This window comes from Schistocerca nitens, chromosome 7 (assembly GCF_023898315.1).
Source record: "Schistocerca nitens isolate TAMUIC-IGC-003100 chromosome 7, iqSchNite1.1, whole genome shotgun sequence".
Classification (NCBI taxonomy): Eukaryota; Metazoa; Arthropoda; class Insecta; order Orthoptera; family Acrididae; genus Schistocerca; species Schistocerca nitens.
In genome coordinates, this window is record NC_064620.1 from 20163359 (window position 1) to 20186369 (window position 23011).

General features: G+C 41.5%; 1 protein-coding gene across 1 annotated transcript in view; it reads right to left on the reverse strand.

Moving 5' to 3' along the window:
• LOC126195232 (leucine-rich repeat-containing protein 9-like) overlaps positions 1–22286 on the reverse strand; it is a 50610-nt gene extending 28324 nt beyond the window's left edge. Inside the window, exons 1-2 of the mRNA XM_049933757.1 lie at positions 22195–22286; positions 2986–3240 (exon numbers count right to left, since the gene is read on the reverse strand). Of these exons, the coding sequence (XP_049789714.1) occupies positions 2986–3240; positions 22195–22224 (285 nt within the window). The 5' untranslated portion in view covers positions 22225–22286. The remainder of the gene's footprint in view (positions 1–2985; positions 3241–22194) is intronic.
• Positions 22287–23011: the final 725 nt, after the last annotated feature.

Sequence of the window (23011 nt, forward strand, 5' to 3'; positions counted from 1 at the left end):
ATCAAAACTATATAAAGTTTTTGAAAATATATTTAAATGACAAATTAACTTGGGGTCAAAATCTACAGTATATTAGTGGTAAGTTGTCAAGAATAATTAATTAGTTAAAGCAACTTATTGACTATGTACAAGAAACGTATGTTGGAATCTCCTATTTTTCTTTCTTCCGAATCTTAATAACAAATACCATTACCCCACAAAGAAAAACCCCTCCTTCTTCCCCTCTGGAGCGCAGAGCAGTGGTAGAAGGAGGTCTCTGAATGTCACAGCTGCTGATGTCCTCCTTGCACAGTTTGCTTGACCAACCGAGCCATTGCTAGCTGCACAGCACAGCTGGGCCATTTTGTAGCAGAGTGGTTGGCCATTGGGATGAAGGGGGAAGCAGTAAGGTGTTGTCCATTTCTCTGTGTGCACTTGCTGGCAGCAGTCATTTCCAAGGAGCTCTGGTCATTACAAAACCATTGGCCCGTAGCTGTGACATCAACCTTGGGTAGTCTGTAGTGGTGACTGAGTTGTCTGGATATAAAACTGTGGTCAAACTGCTGTTTCTCCTGCTGTCCTTCAACCACAACATAGTTGTGTACCAGTCTCACACTTATGTCATTTGGCTGGGATTGTCGCACAGCAGATCTCACCCTGAGCATTGTGCCAGCACTCAAAGTGTCTGTTACTCTGCCATGTTCTGATATGCATGAGTAGTGATGTCAGTCCAGGCAGCTCTGTTGGTAGTTTTATCCACGTTTAGCCTGTTCTGTACCTGTCTGTGTGCATTGCAGCAAACTGACACATGACGTAGAACTTTTACAAAGTGTCACGTCTAATGCTTCACAGTTTAAATGTCATATGCATTGTCTGGGAAACATGGAGGATGCGCGCTCACTGTCAACAAAGTTCTCCTTACTGATCTCTTTCTGTAGTGAATTTTGCAGTTCAGTATGCCCTGACTGCAAGTCTATGTTGTCTGCTGATGTTTAGGCTGGTGGTGTCAGATTAGTTTCATCTGGATCCACCTCTTGATGTCATGGTAGACTGCCAGTGATACTGGGTACTGATCCTCCACTATTGGATTGTATAAGGATGCCTCACACCAGATCAGGGGAGAGATGAAAGCCATATAGAAAACTGATGCCTGAGATCAGTTCTGGTGCTCACTTCTGTGCTGGTGCTGATCTGGAATTATTGATTCATTGAGAAGTCTAACTAGTGTGACTCACAGACAGGGCAAAACTAGTTTGGGCCAAGTGTCTGATCTATGACTGACTTTGCTGAGCACTGCGATCCAAATTGCACATTGCATTTGGATGGTTGCAGGGCATGGAGTAGTTGTCTGCCTGGCTGTTGAAGTGAGCTTGAAACCAACATAGGCAAAGTCAAGTCGTCTTGCCTATGTGAAGATTGTTATTGTCAGCCATGGGCATAATTGGCGCAACTGGATGAAGGACAGAATCCTTGTGGCATGGGCTAGTCATATCACTCTTGTGAGTACACAAAATCGCTCAAATGCTAGCAGCTGTGGGCCACGTGTCCTCTATGACAGTGATCACTCTAGTCTGGTATATCCATATTGTTGTTGCTGGAGGACTGCAAGAAGACTATCAGCTAAGACTAATTTGTAATCCACTATTTTGGAAGGTCATTGGCATCTGTATCAGTGGTGGTAGTTTGATGAGCCAATGATCCATAGCATTCAAAGCATTATGTCTGGCATGAGAGACGAAGTAATGTAGGTACGAAGATGTCTTCAAAACTAACACGGTGTTCTGTTCCCAAAAGTGTCCCCATAAATCACTCGCAACTGTTGCTCTGATGTCTTTGCAAACATATGGTGCAACATCTCTTTGGCAGCAGCAAATTTTCCATAGGCTAGAGGTGCTAGTATGCCATCACTGATAATGTGAGCATGTTGTCCCATGTTGCTTAATAGGGCAACAAACTTGCAAGTGTCATCAAAGATGCTGTGGCTCCGTACAATGAAGTCTTTGCTTGCAAGCTATGTTGCTAGGTGTTCTGACTAGAACAGCAGTAGTTTGAGATTACAATATTATTGCATATATGACCCCAAAAATTTTGTTGTTGATGTTCTGAATCGTGTGCTCTGATAGTGGTGATGGACGAGATCCCTGGGATAACGCACAGTGTAGATAGCAAATCAAGAATATTCTCACATGGCCCAACTGGCTGGGCCCTGAAGGAGATTACGAGTGGAATCAATTTGTCTGTGACAGATGTGATAAGAGTAGTAAAATCAAAAGATGTGCTGCTTTGCAGGCTTGAAACAGTTGATGGAACACTGATTTCCTGGTGGGTGCGAAGAAAGAGTGAACTCATCACTGCAATCACTGAGGAAGTCAAAAGCCATTACACATAGTTTGTGCACATGTGAATCTTTATTGCAGTCAACAGCATGGCACTGAAGCATACAACTTTTACATTTTGCATATAACATAGACAGATCTGTGTAGTGAAAAATACTGTATGGAAGAACCATGAAAGAGAGACCTTTTTGGACCTGTTACCCATAAGGGCAGCAATCGTAGAATGGTTTCCATGTCAAAGTGTGCACAGTTCATCAAAGTAGACTTATTAAGTTGTCCTAAATGCTGCTGTTCATTGTGGGATCACCACTGGAAAGTTTCTTGATGGGAATGCTTCACTTACTGCTTACGAGTAGCACAGTCAATTTTCTGTCTTCATACATGCTTATCTCACAACCTAGTGGAGTCACTTTTCATAAACTGAGTACAGATGGAATCCAGATACATGTTCTACCACTGGGCCACTTGTGAACAAACATTAACATTAAGCAGACAATAGTCAATAACCAATATTAATTGTGCTATTGCTAAATACATAAAATAATTTAAAAATTTAAACTTCTCCATAATGGCATCTGAAGTGATTTCTAAATTAAGTAATGCTCTACCTAGTACTGACTCAAACACCATGTGCTGAAACATTAATATAGTAAAAGGAAAACAAGCTTACTCGCAGTTTACATTTCATAGCAAACAACTGTGTAAGATGTGGTAAATGTTGCACTCCATTCAGGGAATCAAGGGGTATCCCAGTAATGTACAAAGTAGTCAACTGTGGATACTGAGACTGAAAATCAGTCAGAGATTTTATTGAATCATAGAAATGTGACACCATTGTTAACATTTCATTATCTTTTCCTTCAGTCACTTCTTTCTTTTCTTCTCCATGACTGCTTAAATCTTCACTGCGCTGTTTGGCAACTGCCTGAAACAGAAACAAACAGGTAATTTTAAATTCAAAAATTTAGCTTTATTTATTACTTAATTTATTACTTAATTTATCATGTTTCTGTGAATATTGTTCTTCTATCTGAGATCCCTATTTTCAAATTTGACTTCATAAGTATGTAATGTAAGGAAAAAATACTTTTGTTACAAATTAAAACAATTCCAGCCCTCCGCCGTGAAAATGAAGCCTTTTTGACCTAGGTTTCGGCCAGCTCTGAGAGTGCTTTCATCAGAAATAAATCATTTAAAATTGGCATGTCATGTATAAAATAAATATGAAGCGATAGCGCTTTAGTCACAAAATATTAAAAATAGAAAACATAGAGGCAGGCCACTAAGGGCTGCACCACATGTCGAGCTGTGGTAGCATCAGACGTGACATGCCAGTTTTAAATGTTTTATTTCTGATGAAGGCACTCTTAGAAGTGGCTGAAACCTAGGCCAAAAAGACTTCATTTTCACGACTGAGGGCTGCAATTGTTTTAATTTTACCTTGTAATGGTCGCTGAAAATGCAGCCATGTTTAAAGCTTTACTTTTGGTACAGATTATGTAACTGATATGACACTTGACAATCAGTAGCAGCTGAATTGGAAAAAGTAGTTGTTTGTCGCAACTAGCGTTTTTTTCTGTAGAATACATGTAAATTTGATCTACAGGGAAAAGTTAAGTGGGCAAGAAGAAAAGATACATCAATATATGATCAGAAATGCCTATCAAATGAAGCAACAAGCTTGCTGTTTTAAATGTAGTTTATTTATTTCTACAAAGCATCAACAGTCCCCTAGAACTTAGAACTACTTAAACCTAACTAACCTAAGGACATCACACACATCCATGCCCGAGGCAGGATTCGAACCTGCGACCGTAGCAGTCGCACGGTTCCGGACTGCGCGCCTAGAACCGCGAGATACTGCGGCCGGCAGCTAAGAACTGACAAACTTATTTGTGCTCTGTAATACAGTTATTAAATTTAACTGATTTCAGTGGTGTTGCGTGTCATTTGTGGCGAAATAACGACTTAATAAACTTTTGCAATCGTTTGCTTGCTGTGTTTTGTAGAGTTTTCAGTGTGTTGAAGTCTTTCAGTAAATTTCGTGCTTTAGTTTTCAACTGACGTTTATTATTCTTTCTAGTGAAATATTTCAGTAAAATTTTCATTTAGTGTTTTAACTTCGCTTAGTGTTACAGTGGTCATTTTAATTTTTTGGTTTTAGCTAATAATTTTGTGAAGTTTTGCTGGTATTGGTATCGGCCGTGTTGTAGTAGTATTAATACAAGTAGCTGCTTTCTTAGTAGGCAGAGAATTTAGAGATCATTATTGTTAGTTCTTAAATAGTTCTACTGGTGTAACTGAACTTTGGTAATGTAGACGTATAGTTTTTTTCAGTAACTGTAAAATTTTACCATGAGTGAAAAGTGTGGGCTCTGTCGTAGGTTTGTGAGTAGTGGATTATGGTGTGGGATTTGTTCAAAGTATTTTCATTGGGGGAATGCAGTGGAGAAGCCAGTGGTCATTTTAGGGAGATCCTCTCCTGGGAATGTAGAATCTGTAGTAGAAACAAGTTAATAGAGGAGCAGGAGCGTAAGATCTGTGCCATTCAGGTGCAGTTACAATGCGCAACGGAGGGACTAGATAGGTTGAGGAGGGTGAAGGGTGGTGGGGAATGGGAACTGGCTGTTGGCAAGAAGGTAGTTAGGAAGAGGAGGTATTCAGACAGTTTTACTTTGCATACATGCAATAGATGTGACCAACTGTCAGAGTTGAGTGAAGAGGAGCCTCGTGTAGCTGTAGATGTAGGTAACTTGCAGCAGTCCTCAGCAATTAGGAGGCCTAGGTTAGTTGTAAAGTCTAGTAGAAAGAAGGTTCTGCTGCTAGGTAGTTCCCACGGTAGAGGTGTGGGCCAGCAGTTGCAGGAAGTGTTGGGGAGTGAGTACCAGGTCACCAGCATTGTGAAGCCTAGTGCAGGGTTGGCTCAGGTGACTGAAAGCACAGGGGAGTTTGAGTTATGTAAGAATCTTACGAAAGAGTATCAGGTAGTGATAGTGGGTGGAGCAGGGAACAGTCTCGATAGGGACGGGGAATATGATGTCAGTGGTGACTTGGTTAAGATAGCTACTCAAACTGGTGGCACTAATGTGCATTTCGTGCAACTGTTTCAGCGTCATGATCGGCCTCACCTTAATGCAGCTGTTAGGTGCAATGTGGGGCTGGGGAGGGCACTGATGGCGGAGGGCATGGATCACATCTCAGTGGTGCCAGTTGGGTCTATCAGTAGATGGTGTTTCACTAGGCATGGCTTGCACCTCAATAGGTATGGGAAGGGGAGGCTGGCTAAGTTTATAGGTGACACTGTAGTGGGGGGTGGTGGTGGTGGTGGTGGTATCACTCATGGAAAAATTCCTGTAGTAGTTGGTGTTAGAGCTGCACCTTTTTTAGACCGAAGTCAGCTGATAGGTATACCTGCTTAAAGAAAGTGCCTCTAACTAAGGGTCCACCTCCAGAGGATGTAATGTTTCCAAGTAGAGAAGGAATTAGCATATTTCATCAAAATATAAGAGGTATTAGAGATAAAGTTAGTGAACTGCTAATAGATGTTAACTCTGAAATTATTGGTATATCAGAGCACCACTTAAATAATTTGATAATTCAGAGGCTTCCTTTACCAGGCTACAGATTAGCTGGCTGTTTCTCAAGGAGTTCCTTGCGGGTTGGGGGAGTGGCTCTGTATGTAAAAAGCAGTATTTCATTTGAGTACATAGACGTATCACAACACTGCATTGAACAGATATTTGAAAGTTGTGCAGCATTAGTTGAATTTAGTGAAACTAAACTTCTAATTGCTGTTGTTTATAGGTCCCCTAACTCCGACTTCAGAGCATTTTTGCTTAAGCTAGAGAGGGTTCTTGATTCACTTTGTAGGAAGTACCAGAAAGTAGTTATATGTGGTGACTTAAATATTAATTTTGTACATGATTGTGAAAGAAAAAGGATGTTGGTAGATCTCCTAAATTCATATGATCTGATGCAAACTGTGTTTTTTCCAACTAGGGTGCAGGGGAACAGTAGCACAGTCATAGACAATATTTTTATTCATTCTTCATTACTAGATGGGCATTCTGTTAGTAAAAGCGTGAATGGCCTTTCAGACCATGATGCACAAATTTTGACACTAAAAGGTTTTTGTACTCAAACCAATGTCGTATATAATTACAAACTACGTAGGAAAGTTAATCCAACAGCAATAGAGAATTTTTCAAAACTTGTCAAGGAACAAGAGTGGCAAGATGTTTATAGTGCCGATAATATAGATGATAAATACAATGCTTTCCATAACACATTTCTCATGCTCTTTGAGAGTTGCTTTCCATTAGAACATTCTAAAAGTGGTACTAGCAGTAATGGACAGCCCGGTTGGCTGACTAGTGGGATAAGGATATCACGTAGAACAAAGCGGGAATTATATCAAAATGTTAGAAGTAGTCACAATCAAGCTACAGTAGCCCATTACAAACAGTATTGTAAGGTGCTTAAAAATGTTATTAGCAAGGCAAAAAGTATGTGGTATGCAAATGGAATAGCCTATTCACAGGATAAAATTAAAGCCATATGGTCAGTTGTGAAGGAAGTGTCTGGTCAGCAGCACAAGGTTGATGACATAAAGTCAGTTCGCAGTAATAATATTTCTGTTATTGATAAATCAGATATATGTACAGTATTTAACAACCATTTTCTGAGCATTGCTGGTGAATTAAATAAAAATTTAGTTTCTACAGGAAATCATATAAATTTCTTAGCAAATGCCTTTCCGAGATTGACATCTGAAATACTCCTCTGTGATACAGACAAGAGGGAGATTGAGTCAATAATTAAATCACTGAAGACTAAGGACTCTCAGGGTTATGATGGAGTGTCTAGTAGAATATTAAAATACTGTGCTGCACATGTTAACCCTGTATTTAGCCATATTTGTAATTTTTCCTTTAGGAATGGTCAGTTTCCTGAGCGATTAAAGTACTCAGTAGTAAAGCCCGTTTATAAAAAGGGAGAAAGGGATAATGTAGATAATTTTAGACCTATTTCTATGCAATCAGCGTTTGCAAAAGTTATAGAAAAGGTTAATTGATCATTTTATATCAAACTATTTGCTATCAAATGTACAGTTCGGCTTTAGAAGTCGTTTGACAACAGAAAATGCTGTATTCTCTTTTCTCTGTGAGGTACTGGATGGGCTAAACAAAAAGTTTCGAACGCTTGGCATATTTTTTGGTTTAACAAAGGCATTTGACTGTGTTGATCTCACAATATTGCTCCAGAATTGGACCATTACGAAATATGGGGAGTAGCTCACAATTGGTTCACCTCTTACTTTAGCAACAGGCAGCAAAAGGTCATTATTCACAATGTTGATAACGGCTGTGATGTGGGATCTGAGTGGGGTACTGTCAAGTGGGGGGTGCCCCAGGGATCAGTGTTGGGGCTGCTCCTGCTCCTTCCTTATTTATATAAATGATATGCCCTCTAGTATTATGGGTAACTCTAAAATATTTCTGTCTGCTGATGACACTAGCTTGGTAGTAAAGGATGTTGTGTGCAACATTGACTCTGTTTCAAGTAGTGCAGTACATGACCTCAGTTCATGGATTGTAGAAAATAAACTAACGTTAAATCACAGGAAGACTCAGTTTTTACAGTTTCTAACACACAATTCAACAAAACCTGACGTTTTAATCTCACAGAACAGGCATATGATTAGTGAAACTGAACAGTTCAAATTCCTAGGTGTTCAGATAGATAGTAAGCTGTCGTGGAAAGCCCATGTTCAGGATCTTGTTCAAAGACTTAATACTGCCATTTTCACTATTCGAACGGTATCAAAAGTAAGTGATACTTCGACACATAAATTAGTCTACTTTGCTTATTTTCATTCACTTATGTCGTATGGTATTATGTTTTGGGGTAACTCTTCCCATTCTAGAAGGATATTTTTGGCTCAGAAACGGGCGGTTCGGGCAATAAGTGGTGCGAGTTCACGAACCTCTTGTCGACCTCTGTTCAGGAGCCTGGGTATTTTGACATTGGCCTCTCAATATTTATATTCCTTATTGTCATTTCCTGTTACCAATATTAGTTTATTTCCAACAATACACAGCTTTCACTCGGTTAATACTCGGCAGAAATCAAACTGCCATTTGGATCGGACTTCCTTAACTCTTGTGCAAAAAGGTGTGCAGTATACTGCTGCATCCATTTTCAATAAGCTGCCCCTCGAATTCAAAAATCTTAGCGGTAATCCAAGCACTTTCAAATCGAAACTGCAGAGTTTCCTCATGGGTCACTCCTTCTATTCTGTCGAGGAGTTCCTTGAAAAATTAAGCTGATTCTCATTTTATTGCTGATAGTGTTTGCTTAAACTTATGGACTGATTTTCTTTCAGGTTCATGAACATTTATTTTTATCTGTTATTACTTTTATGTTGTAAGTTCATGTACTGACACGTTCCACGACCTTGGAGATTTGCTCCTCAATTTGGTCCTACGGAACTTGACATGTAAATAAATAAATAAATAAATAAATAAATAAATAAGACAGTGAATGAAGGACTTCAAAGCACATGCAAAGTTTGTCATCCCTACTGTGCACTGATGTTGACTGGCCATTGTCACCTGAATGTTTAAGGCATCACCAAAGCATCATCCCTTATATAACAAAGAGTTTGCTTTAGTGGCCACTGTGACATTAATTTTGTATCAGTGATGGATCCAGTGCTGTGCTAAGTTGGAACCCAGTATCTCTGTTCACAAGATTTGTCTAGGTGCAAATTTCCACTGCTTCTTAATTATGCTGTCCCAGTATGAAGACATTGATGAGAGAATTTTAGTATTTTTGCAATCCATATTGTGCCCTGTACTGAGACAATGCTCAGACACTGCAGATTTCTCTGCTTGGCGTAAATGCATGTGTTGTTCATGTTCTGTATTCCACAGTATGACAAGTTTGTCCAATGTATGACTTCCCACGGCTACAAGAAATTGTGTAAGCACGGAGCAACCACACATGAAGATTGTCCTTTGCTGATCCAAGAAGATCTACAAGTTTTGTTCACAGGAATATGACACATTTAACTTGTGGCATCTCTGATGCAAAGTGACACTTCATTGATTATTCTCTTTGGCTCCGCATTCTGTCTCTGTTCACTCCCGCCATGTTTGACATCCATTTCTGTATTCACTCTGTTCAGTGCCAAATTAATTCTTACTCTACAAGTGTGTTATTACAATTCTACGACACATAATATGCACAGTGGTGGCCCCGTCTTCAACATCATGCACTTGGGAATTATTTTGTGCTTACTTTCATCAGTAACGGACCCCGTGTATCAGCCCACATTGTCTTGAAAACAATGAATCTACCAGTTTCGTTTTGTGCAAGTCCGTTGCACCCTAGCAACTGTGCTTGTGTTTTTAATAGTGTTCCTAATGTACAGTTGGTTAAAAGTGAACTATTTTCTGGCCCCTGCTATGCCAGTGCCGACTTAACCGTTGCCTGCCCAACATGGCCACCATAAAATGCTACTACACAGCAGGAACTGCCACCCGGACAGTGCACGCTGCTCACCGACATGGTGAATGATAATCGTGTGAAGAACATTGTGTTTCACCCTCCGGTTAAGCAGTCGTCTTCCGGCTGGTTTGATGTGCAGACACAGTTCGAGAACTGTACTCCGAAAGCTCATAAACATGAAGTCGCACATCCTTACTTGCCTGACGTCGTCGCACCCCCCTCCCACCCTCCACCTGCACACGGTCTTGGCAACACCATTCCCCTCAGCCGCACTGGTTGCCACCACCATTGCCCTGTGGTCACATCAAGATCGCTTACTGCCCGCTCCTGTAATGGCACCAGCTGTTTCTTCCACGCCAGTTTTGGGATCAGTCCCCCCCCCCCCCCCCCCCCCCCCCAGCTGTATTGCAACCGCCTTCCGCCCACTGTTATACCGGCACCAGCTGTTATGGCTGTTCTGCACCTGCTTCCAGGCCTGCAGTTGGGACACACTGTGCCATCAGTTGCACCAGCCCACACCTCTTCGTGTGCTGCTTGTGGCTGTCTCCCCCCACGCAGACCTCCGGTGTTGCATAGCCCGCTGCTACTGCACTCCCGGCATCATAGGCTCCCTCAACTGCTGACACGGATCTTCGCCTGCCTGTGCTACAACAACATATGTTACCCGGCAGATTTCCTAAGCTGCCTGGGTTGCAAAAGGACAACCCTAAGGCATGGTTTATCCTGGTGGACCATCTACTGGATATCCACGGGATCTGGAAGGATGATCCACATTTCATCTACCTGGTGAGCCACCTCCACGACCACCCTGACCTAATCAGTGATGTGCTGCTCTCATTGCCCATTTCACCCAAGTATGCAATAGCGAAAACTTTGCTTATCGAGTGCCTTTCTCGCCCTCTGGCTGAGGCCATCCGCAACATCATCTGTGATGAGCATCTCAATGATCGCATGCCTTTGCAGCTCTGGTGGTGACTTCATACATTGATTGATGGCCAAGCACTACTCAACGCTGTGCTGTGGACTCTGTGGATGATCAAACTACCATCAGACCTACAGCTTCATCTGCTATTATACATTGCTGACCCTCTCAAGGTCCACCTACATGTGGCTGATTGGGCCTCCTGGCAGCCTACAGCCTACCTGTCCCCTCCCGACAGCAGCTGACCTCGCCCGAGCAGCAGCCCGTGCATTCTCGAGCTACGATGCAGCCAGCTGCGTCCCCCGCTTGCCCCACAACGCCACGCCTCCAAGCTTACCCACTTTGCTGGTACCTTGCAACCTACAGCAACCTACAGGTATGCCGCTCGCAACTTCTGTGAACCTTGTACGTAACCAAACAACTTCGGTGGGCATGTGTTAGGCGCCACGTTCCACCACGATCATCAACGGCACCTACCTTCTGACGCCGCACTGCTTGCACCAACGGCGCGGCGCCTCGACGTCATGGAGTTGTTGTCAGGCACGCGCTTTCTCGTCGACACCGGCGCTGATGTCAGCACTATCCCGGCTAAGCATGCAGGCAACACGATTTCTCCAGCTAATCTCGCACCGATTGCCACGAATCACTCTCATATCGCGATCCTAGGCTCCATCAAGATGTCACTTCGTCTGTCCCCGGTCGTGACATTTCATTGGACATTCCACATCGCCAATGTGGACGAACCTGTAATCAGGTTGGACTTTATACATCATTAAGAGCTTTCGCCAGACCTACAGGCTGCTACGCTATGCCACGTGTCTGGTTCTACCATACTGTGCTCGAACGGGTGCAGCACGTCCTCGCTCTCTGCGTCCTTTGCAACGCTTTCCACATGTGCTCCTCTGCTCAAAGATATTACGGCTTGCGTCTCTGATTCATCAGACGTCTGCAAGCAAATCTATGTACTACGCACTCATAACACAGAGTTACAATCCCGGATTGCTACCGCCTCTGCTGAATTGACTCATGCACAGATTACCTTATGCTACCTCTCTGCAGAGTCACTCCTATCAACGCAGCCTCCATCTCCTACGGTTTCTTCGCTCTGCCCCACTCCTGTGTCGAGCTGCACCTTTCCTGCAGCCGGTTCTGTGCAGATGCAGTTGGATCAACAGGATGCAAGCACCCCCACTTTGTGGAATCTTTCACAACTTGCGGCTATCGCGCTGTTCCCATAGTCGCTGTCTCCCGCCGAGGCCCCGCCCAAGTCACTCTGGCAGGGCTCGGATGTCCATGTTCCCGCTTCGTGGGATTGCTCACCTTCTGTGGCTACCGCACCACATGCTCAGCCATCACCCCATTTCGTATTCGTCATCCCGGCACTCCAAGGTCAGTCAACCACTACCGCTCATGCCCCCCCCCCCTCCCCTCTTGCCCCACCACGCATGCCTCCCTTCACGGGTCTCAGCAATCAGCAATGGCACCTGCCACCGAATCCACCTGCACGTCACATTGCTCGATGTCTTAACGCTTCAAAATTGTTATGAGTGAAAGAGATAGCTCAGGATTTACTGGCTTCGGGTGTGCTCCAACCTTCTGACAGCAACTGGTCGTCCCCCATCCACCTGGTGCTTAAGAAAAATGGTTCGCTCTGCATGTGTGGCGACTACAGGTCCCTTAATTCCAGAATTATTATAGAGACAACTATTCAATTTCTCATATACAGGATTTCACACAGTTTCTGCATGCCTTGAAGTTCTTTTGTCTTGGACTGGTCTAAGGCATATAACCAATTCCAATGCACCAACCGAACATCCCGAAAACAGCAATCATTACACCTGACAGCCTTTTCGAATACTGTTTCATGCTCTATGGTTTAACAAACGCTGCACAGAAGTGGCAACGTTTCATTGATTCAATTTTGCTACCACTTCCTTTCGCTTTTGCGTATTTGGATGACGTACTTATCTTTCCCTCGTCTGTGGAGGAACACCAATTTCACCTTGACGCAGTTCATGCAGTTCTTGCAGCCAATGGCGTGGTTATTAATGACGACAAATCGCAGCTCTGTTCCGCATATGTTACTTTCCTTGGCCATACGGTCCCGGCCAACAGCATCTGCCCTACTGACTCACGAATCGCAAACATCCTCGCTCTGCCTCTCCCCGAGGATTATGCACAACTACGCCGTTTCCTAGGGATGGTGAACTTTTATCGGTGACATGTACCTTGGGCTGCCTCCGTCCAGTCGGCTCTAACTGACACCTCTCCGGTAAAAATACAACCGGAAAGCGTAAACTGGACTGGACTAGACCCCATGCTGGACGCTTTCGACAATTTGAAATCTGCCATCGCGCAGGCTATCACTCCCGCACACCCCGACCCGGAGGTGGGGATTTCTATCACTACTGACACTAGCAAGTCAGTGGGAGGTGCTGTCCTCCACCAGCATATTGTAGACTCAACGCAGCTGCTGCGTTTCTTCTCAAAAAAGCTTATGAGGAGTCAGTGTAAATGGTCAGCTTTCGACAGTGATCTCCTTGCAGTAATGAGGCAGTCAAACATTTCAGGAGCGACATCAAAGGACTCACTTTCACCATCTATTCTGATCATAATCCTCTTGTTGACACAATTCACAACCCGGCAAAAGATCTCCCACCATGCTGCTTCCGGCACAATGACTTTATTTGCCAACATTCTTCGGACGCTCATTACAACTGCGGTGCGGGAAACGTAGTTGCCGACTACCTTTCCTGAATTTTGATGATCTCCACCCCATTGAACTTAGAGGAACTGGTACGGCTTCAGGCCGAAGAAGCGGACACACAATGTCTACCCTCGGTCGATGGTTCTTTGTTCATCATCAAACCTACTGCCCTGCACGGGTCGTAAAATTCTGTCATCTGTGACGTTTCTACTGGTTTGTCCCGCCCCTTTGTGCCTCCCCCCCTTCGGCGCAGGATTTTCAACATGTTACATAATCTTGCTCACCCCGGAACGTGGCAACAACATGCCTCGTATCCGAATCTTTTGTCTGGCCAGGCGTGCAGTACGATTGCTGTTCGTGGTAATGCACTTGCATTCCTTGTCAACAGAGCAAGGTGAGCACACATGTGCAACCACCTTTAGGTCAAGGGGCTGTCTGCGCCATGTGCACATTGTCATGGTCAGTCCTCTTCCCCCTTTCGAGGGATACAAATACATCCTTTCCACAATCGACCACATCACCTATTGGGTTGAGGCAGTTCCCCTGGTGGACATTATGGCTGACACAATTGCTCGCGCATTCATTTCGGCGTGGGTGGCTGGATTCGGTTGTCCCTTGTCACTTACCAAGGGTCACGGCGACCAGCTCGGGTCGTCACTTTTTGCTCGCCTGTGTGAGTTGTGCGGGGTGGTGAAATTTCACACAACTGCATACCATCCACAGGCCAATGGACTAGTGGAGCGATGGCACAGAACACTAAAAGCTGCACTCATGTGCCATGGCGGGCTTTGGTCTGAGGCTCTGCTGTGGGTATTGCTGGGAATCCGCACCACGCACAAGGAGGACCTCAATGCTTTGTTGGCTGTGGTCCTGTATGGTGAACCGCTCATCCTGCCTGCAGAATTCACCGAGCCCACTTCTCCGACATACACCACCAACCAGCCAACCCCCATCGAACAAATGCGTGCTTACGTGGCCCGCCTTCGCGCACACATGTTTTAAAAAACATGACACCTATGTAAGTCTGAGCATTTATTAGAACATTGTGATTAAAAAATAAGAAAACTATATACTACATACTTTTGTTATGTGTACGTGTATATGTCCAAGTTGCAGCAAAAATATAAGTTACAGTTTAAATACATTGTCAACAGTCCTTTGTTTTCAAATGGAACCTAATTTTTTTCCAGCAATGTTGTGCCAACTTCTAAGAAGCATGGTGTCAGTCAATCAATCTCTTTATTCATCCGTTAACAATATACATTGTATGGATGTAGTCAATTACAGTATAGTTTCTTATCTTTAATTTGTTTCAAAAACTTGGATAATAAATGCAAATATTTTATATCAGTATATATACATAATATTACTTTTCCATATTCAGATATTCTTCAATGCTATAAAAACTATGTGTTAGTAGAAATTGTTTAAGATTTATCTTGAATTTATGAAATTCTTTAATTTTCTTTATTGTAGAAGGAAATGCACTAAAAATATTTTGGGCTGGTAGTTTACACTTTTTTGGTAGAGTGCTCCTTTGTGGGTGTCTGTGAAAATCATCCCTGTTCCTTGTTACATGGTTACGAACCTGATTATTTAATATTGAAAATTCCTGGTGAGTTTTCAGAAAGCATACACATTCATAGATGTGTAAGCTAGGAAGAATCATTACTTTAAATTCTTTGAATATTTCCCTGCATGACACTCTGCAGGGAACCCCTTTCATTATTCTAATAGCCCTTTTTTGAAGTTTGAAATGTTTTGCCTTACCTGCATTTCCCCAGAAGATTACACCATATCTAAGCAAACTGTTCATATAATTATAATAGGCACACAGCAATGATTCAGTGTTGCAGCATTCCAGAAGCATTCTTAGCACATAGCAGCATTTACTTAATTTTTTACTCAAAACTTCTAGATGCTTTTCCCACCTCAAGTGCTCATCCACCCATATACCGAGGAATTTTGTGTATGGAGCTTGTCCAATAACATAGTTCCCTAACTCAGCTTTTACTCTTCTTCTAGCTTTACTTTTAATATTACTGAAATTCATCAGTACCGTTTTATCCTTATGATCAAAGCATTATCACTAAACCATTTTCCTGTCTCATTTGTTGTCCTAGAGACACTCTGCTATAGATCATCCTCAGTGTATCCTTTTATAAAAATGCTAGTGTCATCAGCGATCACCGTTTCTGCAACTGTCAGATGGTTTGGCAAATTGTTTATGTACACCAAGAACAACAGAGGGCCTAACAAGGAACCCCGGGGCACTCCATAGCTAGTTTTTTTGAAATCTGAAAGATACTCTTTGCCTTCATGACATATTTATACTTTCTGTTGCCTATCAGAGAGATACAACTTTAACCACTTGAAGGCAAGTCCACAGACCCCATATAAGATTCTAGTTTCATAAACAATAAGTCATGGCTGATTAAATCAAATGCTTTAGATAAATCTAAGAATATTCCACAGCTTAATTCGTTCTTATCCAAGGCATTTGGAACCATTTTCATGAATTGGAAGACTGCCGTTTCCATGGATCTGTTCTTTCTAAACCCATTTTGAGCATTAGTCAGTATTTTATTTTTATTCAGGAAGTCAGCTAGCCTTTCATACATTGCTCTTTCAATTACTTTAGAGAAACCCGACAATAATGACACTGGCCTATAATTATTTATGTCAGCTGTATTATCCTTTTAGTGAAGTGGCTTTACTATGGAGAGTTTTAGTTTTCTACATCTACATCTATATCCACACTCCACACGCCACCTGACGGTGTGTGGCGGAGGGTACCTTGAGTACCTCTATCGGTTCTCCCTTCTATTCCAGTCTCGTATTGTTCATGGAAAGAAAGATTGTTGGTATGCCTCTGTGTGGGCTCTAATCTCTCTGATTTTATCCTCATGGTCTCTTCGCGAGATATACGTAGGAGGGAGCAATATACTGCTTGACTCCTTGGTGAAGGTATGTTCTCAAAACTTCAACAAAAGCCCGTACCGAGCTACTGAGCGTCTCTCCTGCAAAGTCTTCCACTGGGGTTTATCTATCATCTCTGTAACGCTTTTGCTATTACTAAATTATCCTGTAACGAAGCGTGCTGCTCTCGGTTGGATCTTCTCTACCTCTTATCAACCCTATCTGGTACGGATCCCACACTGGTGAGCAATATTCAAGCAGTGGGCGAACAAGTATACTGTAACCTACTTCCTTTGTTTTCGGATTGCATTTCCTTAGGATTCTTCCAATGAATCTCAGTCTGGCATCTGCTTTACTGACGATCAACTTTATATGATCATTCCATTTTAAATCACTCCTAATGCCTACTCCCAGACAATTTATGGAATTAACTGCTTCCAGTTGCTGACCTGCTATACTGTAGCTAAATGATAAAGGATATTTCTTTCTATGTATTTGAAGCACATTACACTTGTCTACATTGAGATTCAAAAGCCATTCCCTGCAACATGCGTCAATTTGTTGCAGATCCTACTGCATTTCAGTACAGTTTTCCATTGTTACAACCTCTCGATATACCACAGCATCATCCGCAAAAAGCCTCAGTGAACTTCCGATGTTATCCACAAGGTCATTTACGTATATTGTGAATAGCAACGGTCCTACGATACTCCCCTGCAGCACACCTGAAATCACACTTACTTTGGAAGACTTCTCTCCATTGAGAATGACATGCTGTGTTCTGTTATCGAGGAACTCTTCAATCCAATCACACAATTGGTCTGATAGTCCACATGCTCTTACTTAGTTCATTAAATGACTGTGGGGAACTGTATCGAACGCCTTGCAGAAGTCAAGAAACACGGCATCTACCTGAGAACCTGTGTCTATGGCCCTTTGAGTCTCGTGTACGAATAGCGTAAGCTGTGTTTCACACGATCGTCTTATTTGAAACCCATGCTGATTCCTACAGAGTTGATTTCTAGTCTCCAGTTTTGATGGGAACACCCCTGTCCTGAAAGAAGTATTAATAATGTCAGTTAGGTGAGTATCTATACTGGTAGAACTATGTTTGATTACCTTGTCTGGAATTCCATCAATACCACAAGACATTTTATTTTTTAGTTTATTAATAGCATTTGTAACTTCACATTCTGTTACTGGGTACAGAAACATTGTCTTTTAATTAGGTTTGATGCTATGTTCACATAATGTTCATTGAATATATTGCCTACCTGTTGAGCATCTTCTATAACTTTGCCCTCACTTTTAATTTTGAAATTATGGGTCTTGGTTTTACATTTTCCTATGCTACTGTTTATAACCTTCCAAATCGATTTTGATTTATTGCTATGTTCACATAATGTTCATTGAATATATTGCCTACCTGTTGAGCATCTTCTATAACTTCGCCCTCACTTTTAATTTTGAAATTATGGGTCTTGGTTTTACATTTTCCTATGCTACTGTTTATAACCTTCCAAATCGATTTTGATTTATTGCTATGTTCACATAATGTTCATTGAATATATTGCCTACCTGTTGAGCATCTTCTATAACTTTGCCCTCACTTTTAATTTTGAAATTATGGGTCTTGGTTTTACATTTTCCTATGCTACTGTTTATAACCTTCCAAATCGATTTTGATTTATTGCTTCCATTATTAATGTATGAATCATTGCTTAGCCTTTTTGCTGCCTGTAAAACTTTCCTATAGACCGTTCTATATTTCTTATAGTATGGTTCTACTGTTGTATTTATTTTAGCATGTTAGCATAGGTTTCTAAGGGTGGTTGCTGATTTTTTAATCCCTTGTGTTACCCATGTGTTTGTCTTCTCACTGACTTTAATTCTTTTGAACGGGAATGCTACATCGTAACAATATTTATAATCAGTGAGAAAACTGTCATACTTTTTGTCTGCATCATCAGTTTGTTCTATGCCCCATTGCACACTTTTTAGCATACTATGAAATACCCTTATGTTGTTTGCATTAATAAGTCTTCTTTATACATATTTTTCAGTGACTGTGTATTTCTTATTGTTCTCATTCCTTATCATTTTTAAAGCCATATGGTAAGAAAAGCCTGTATCTGTTACTTTAACACTGTATTCACAGTTTTGTTTGTTGGTAAATATCTGATCAAGTGTTGTTTCAGTCCCATCCCCATATCTGGTAATTTCTCGCACTGTAGGTTGCATGTTGTATGTGTTAAACAGATTTAATAATTGTACCTTGTTCTTATTATTTTTGTTAAAATTAATGTTAAAGTCACCAAGAACTATTGTGCATTTTGACCTGCCTCTCAATTCATTTAAAAGATCATCTATATAATAAAAGAATAGGGTAAAGTCACCTGATGGGGACCTATAGATGCAAGCAATGATAGTCTGAATAGCTTCCGCTTGCTGCTCAATGTAACACAATGCCACATCTAGTGCTGCCAAACCCCCAGTGTGAGTGATCACTAGTACAGTTTCTTCAGGTAGTTACTTATCATCTCTCTCTTCAGTGGGTTCACTAACCATTTCAAGAATTGCAAGATCAGTCACTTCAAACTGTTCATCCATTCTGAAATATCACTTACATTTGCACTTTCACAGCTAGCAAGCTTTTTCATCAGTTCTGCCAATGGTAGGTCATCTGTCTTTATTGTAGCTATCTGTTTCATTCTGTAAAATTTGGTTCCAAGAGACTATGACTTGGGCAATTTGTGTGTAATTTGTGTTTGGTTTTTGGCAATTTTAGAGTCTGAATCCACCCTCCCCCTGCAGAAAAAAATTTCTGTCGATGCTCGTGGCTCTGGATACACCTGCTAATAATCAGTATCAAGTAAATGTTCTTTGTTTCTCCAAATGATAATGATTTAATACGGCTGTCTGTCTGGTGGTGAAGAATGTGAGTTCGGTTGGGGAATAGTTTTGAGATGGAAGAGAGATCAGTCGCAGCCTCTTTCGGCAAGACTACGTGTTAAAAATGTAATGGATTGTTGAGGAAAATCTTTGGCCTTCTACTGTAGTCATTTCTGACAGCGAATTCCATCTTGGCATTCAAACACATAGCAGGCAACTGAGATCCACAGCTTTAAAAATGTTCATTAATTCAGTCATTTGATAGTGGTGATCATCAAAGGAGCCTGTGTGGAAGTTAGCCTTTTTTTATTTCTTCGATAAATTTCTGACAGCTCACAGCTGCATGGTGTATGGCCAATCTGTTTGAGACCATAATCTGTATGCTATATGCTGTCCTATAACACGAAGAAACAGTTTTGTGTTTTATCCAAAAGCAGTATACAAGAGGAATAATATATTTCTGTGTGTGTGTGGGGGGAGGGGGGGGGGAGGGCTTCATACTTTGCAGTACAGAGAATGGAAATATGTCATTGCAATGTGAAATGAAGATCTTTGATGTAAACAGTATATACAAAACGATGGTACAGATCATCTCATTTGTTTGTTTCTGTTACAACACTGACATCCACAGGCCTAGGTTGTATAGTCTGCTTTGCACATAGACCATTACGTAATCAACAGCAACAGACTGAATGTGTATCATAATAATGGGTAACAGAACGAGGAGAAACACCCTCTCACAGTGCAATCAGTTTCGTACAAATTCAGCTGCTTTGTAGGATTTTGTCTTCTGTTTATTGTTCACCATTCGATTATCAAGTACAAAATATTAGTGCATGACTTTACAGCTAACTTCATATAGATCACATTGGCCACTTGCCTTCGTATTGCTACACTGGTCTACTCAACAAATGATACAGAAGCGCTAAAATAAATTTTACTCAACTGTATTACAAATTCCCTTAGTTATTCTGTTTAGGAACTTATACACAGACTGCACTAAATACATACTTCAGAGTGTTACCAGTAGAAACTGGTTGTATCTTCGCTAATGTGCGGAAATTCGATGTCTTTCGAGACACTTTCAAAGGCACTGGGTTACTATCAATTCGTTTTGCAATGCCATCACAGAAGAACGTATTAGAACAGATTCGGCCATACGGTGAAGTATCATATAAAAACCAAAAATAACTGTGGTTGTCCTATAAACAAAAAAGGGACTCTGAACTGTGAACGTATCGTAAAAAGCGAAATACCAGTTCTTAGTTCAAAACTAAGAGCCCAATTGACTCCAGGTACCAAATGCAAATTGCTGTGGCGTCTACAAAGCGCCTATACTAAATCCACAGCACTTACGAAGGGAATTTGTCTGTCCTAGCGGTGTAATGACATTCAAAATTTACAAGGAGCATAACAGACAAATCTACGCCGTCCTGAGATCACGTGACAGGATAGCGATGAATGTTGACAACACAAAATCTGTGCTGCGCATCTGAACACTTTTCGCATCTGAATGCTCACCCCAGACATTTCTACTCGATGGGTACGTCCTAGGATATGCGTTGGAATATGATAGACTAAAATATTGCATCACACAACTTCACTGAATGACCTAGATTTCCATTAGTCTTAATTCAGACAAGAAGCTGTCAGGTTTCGTATGTATTCTGGCTGTCCAGCTGTTTCGAATCAGGAGCTTACGCTGTTTGGTCCACGATTACATAAAAAACGGGTTTTGAGTGAGATATGTTAACAATATAAAGCAAACAGTGTCTTTCGACAATACATAGGATAACAATCCACAGCAGATCAGTGTGGGACGCACTATATATAGTAAGCAGATCAAAATCTTATAACTATTTGTAACTAATAGATGAAATGTGATCTAATGAGGTAGATGAAATGTGGACTAATGAAGTAAGATTCGAAAATACAGTATCACGTCAACGATCCATAATTTCCAGTGCTTTAAAGCACTACACAATCACGCTCACATAATTCTAAACAATATTATTAATTTCAATGCGAAACTGCTAACGGTTTATTTCCCCTTGAAAAATTGGGCAGTACGGCTAATTCTGACTACAGTATTGCATGGCAAAAATTGCTTTTCTTTAGTTTTAAGGGGGAAGATACGATTGTGACTTTCTCAGAGCTGAATATCGTACGAACTGACTGCGGCAGAGTGAGACAAGGCGATCAGTGTCTTCATGGAAACATGTCTGCAGCTGCCTATGGAACCACGATTGAACCCAGACGCGCACCTCTTTGTCCAAAGCAAATCGACGGCCAGGAATGTCTTCCTTCAGGACTCCAAAAACATGGAAAATGCATGGGGAGAGGCCCGGAACGTATGGAGGATGCGTGAGGGGTTTCAAGCAAGCCCTGGAGAAAGACAGTCGTGGCTGTCGATTTGCTTCGGACGAAGGAGTGCACGCCTGAGTACAATCGTGGTGCCTTAGGCAACCGCAAACATTTTTCTATGAAGGCACTGACCGCCTTGTCTCTGTGACAAATGTACTAACAATTACGACGATTCCTTTTGAAATAATAAACAGTTTAATCCACTTTTTTCACCATTTGCCCAGTATTCATTAGACTGCTCGTTATAGATAGTTGATTCATATGATCGTCTGATTCTATCTTCATTCCAGATTCTAAATAAAATTTTAAAAAAATAATTGAAAAAACAAAAAGGTTCCAGCGACGACACAAAATTGAATATTGGGTCAGTTTATCGTGACTGAACTAGGGCTGGCGTCATCAAGTGAATAAAATTAGAGGCCTTTATTATTGTGAAAGCATATTATCTTCGCTAAAATAGTAAGTCGAGTCGATGCAGCAATTTCCACTCTCTGATATTCTTCCCTACTAGAATAATATGAAGCAGCGAATGTTCCTCATAGATGTACTTAATAAGCATTTACCTGCAGTGGAAAATCAGTTTCTTCCGCCATGCGCAATTTAAATCGATGTTGATAACGCCAGGCAATTTGTTGTACAGCAACTATTGACAATTGACAACACGTAACCAATTTTACTCGATATTTAACTTTGGCCATAGATACATATAAAATCTACCACTGACGTGCTGAGCCAGTGATCTCTATGCCACCTGGATGTTGAATTTCGGCTGTTGGTCGCATGGAGGTATAAGGAGGGGAGATGTCATGACGTCACAAACTTGAAGCCGACAGAAACCGAGCTCCGCCATTGCAGTTTGGTCAGAAGACTCGTTTCCGATTGTGCTACTGTCTAGAGCTGCTGAAGGTTTTTTCATTTTAAAATGCCGGTTTGCGTTGTTTACGGGTGTACTAACCGTTGGAATAGTGCTACCAAGTTAAAAGGAATCACTTTCCATGCGTAAGTGGCCCCGTTCGTAAAATATTGTCGTTTATATTCGTGAGATGTGCGGCCTTGTTTACGTTTTGTGAAACTGTTTTCTTCTTATTTTATTTCAGATTTCCGATCAATGAGCTCTAGGGCTCTGTGGGTTCATATGCTTATTTTTCTTGACAAAGCACAAACGATGTTTGTATTTACAAATGAAATTTTGTTTAAGTGTGTAAACGAGTAAGAAATATCATCCGGTATGTAAACTAGCATAGCTTTCGGGTTCTGCTTTCAGTTTACATCGACACAAATACAGTAAAAGGTGATTTGAGTTTGAAAAGAGCTTTGTACACTGTTACTTTTCATCATTCGAAGTTCGTATCCAAAAGAAACACTTAAGTTAACGAGACC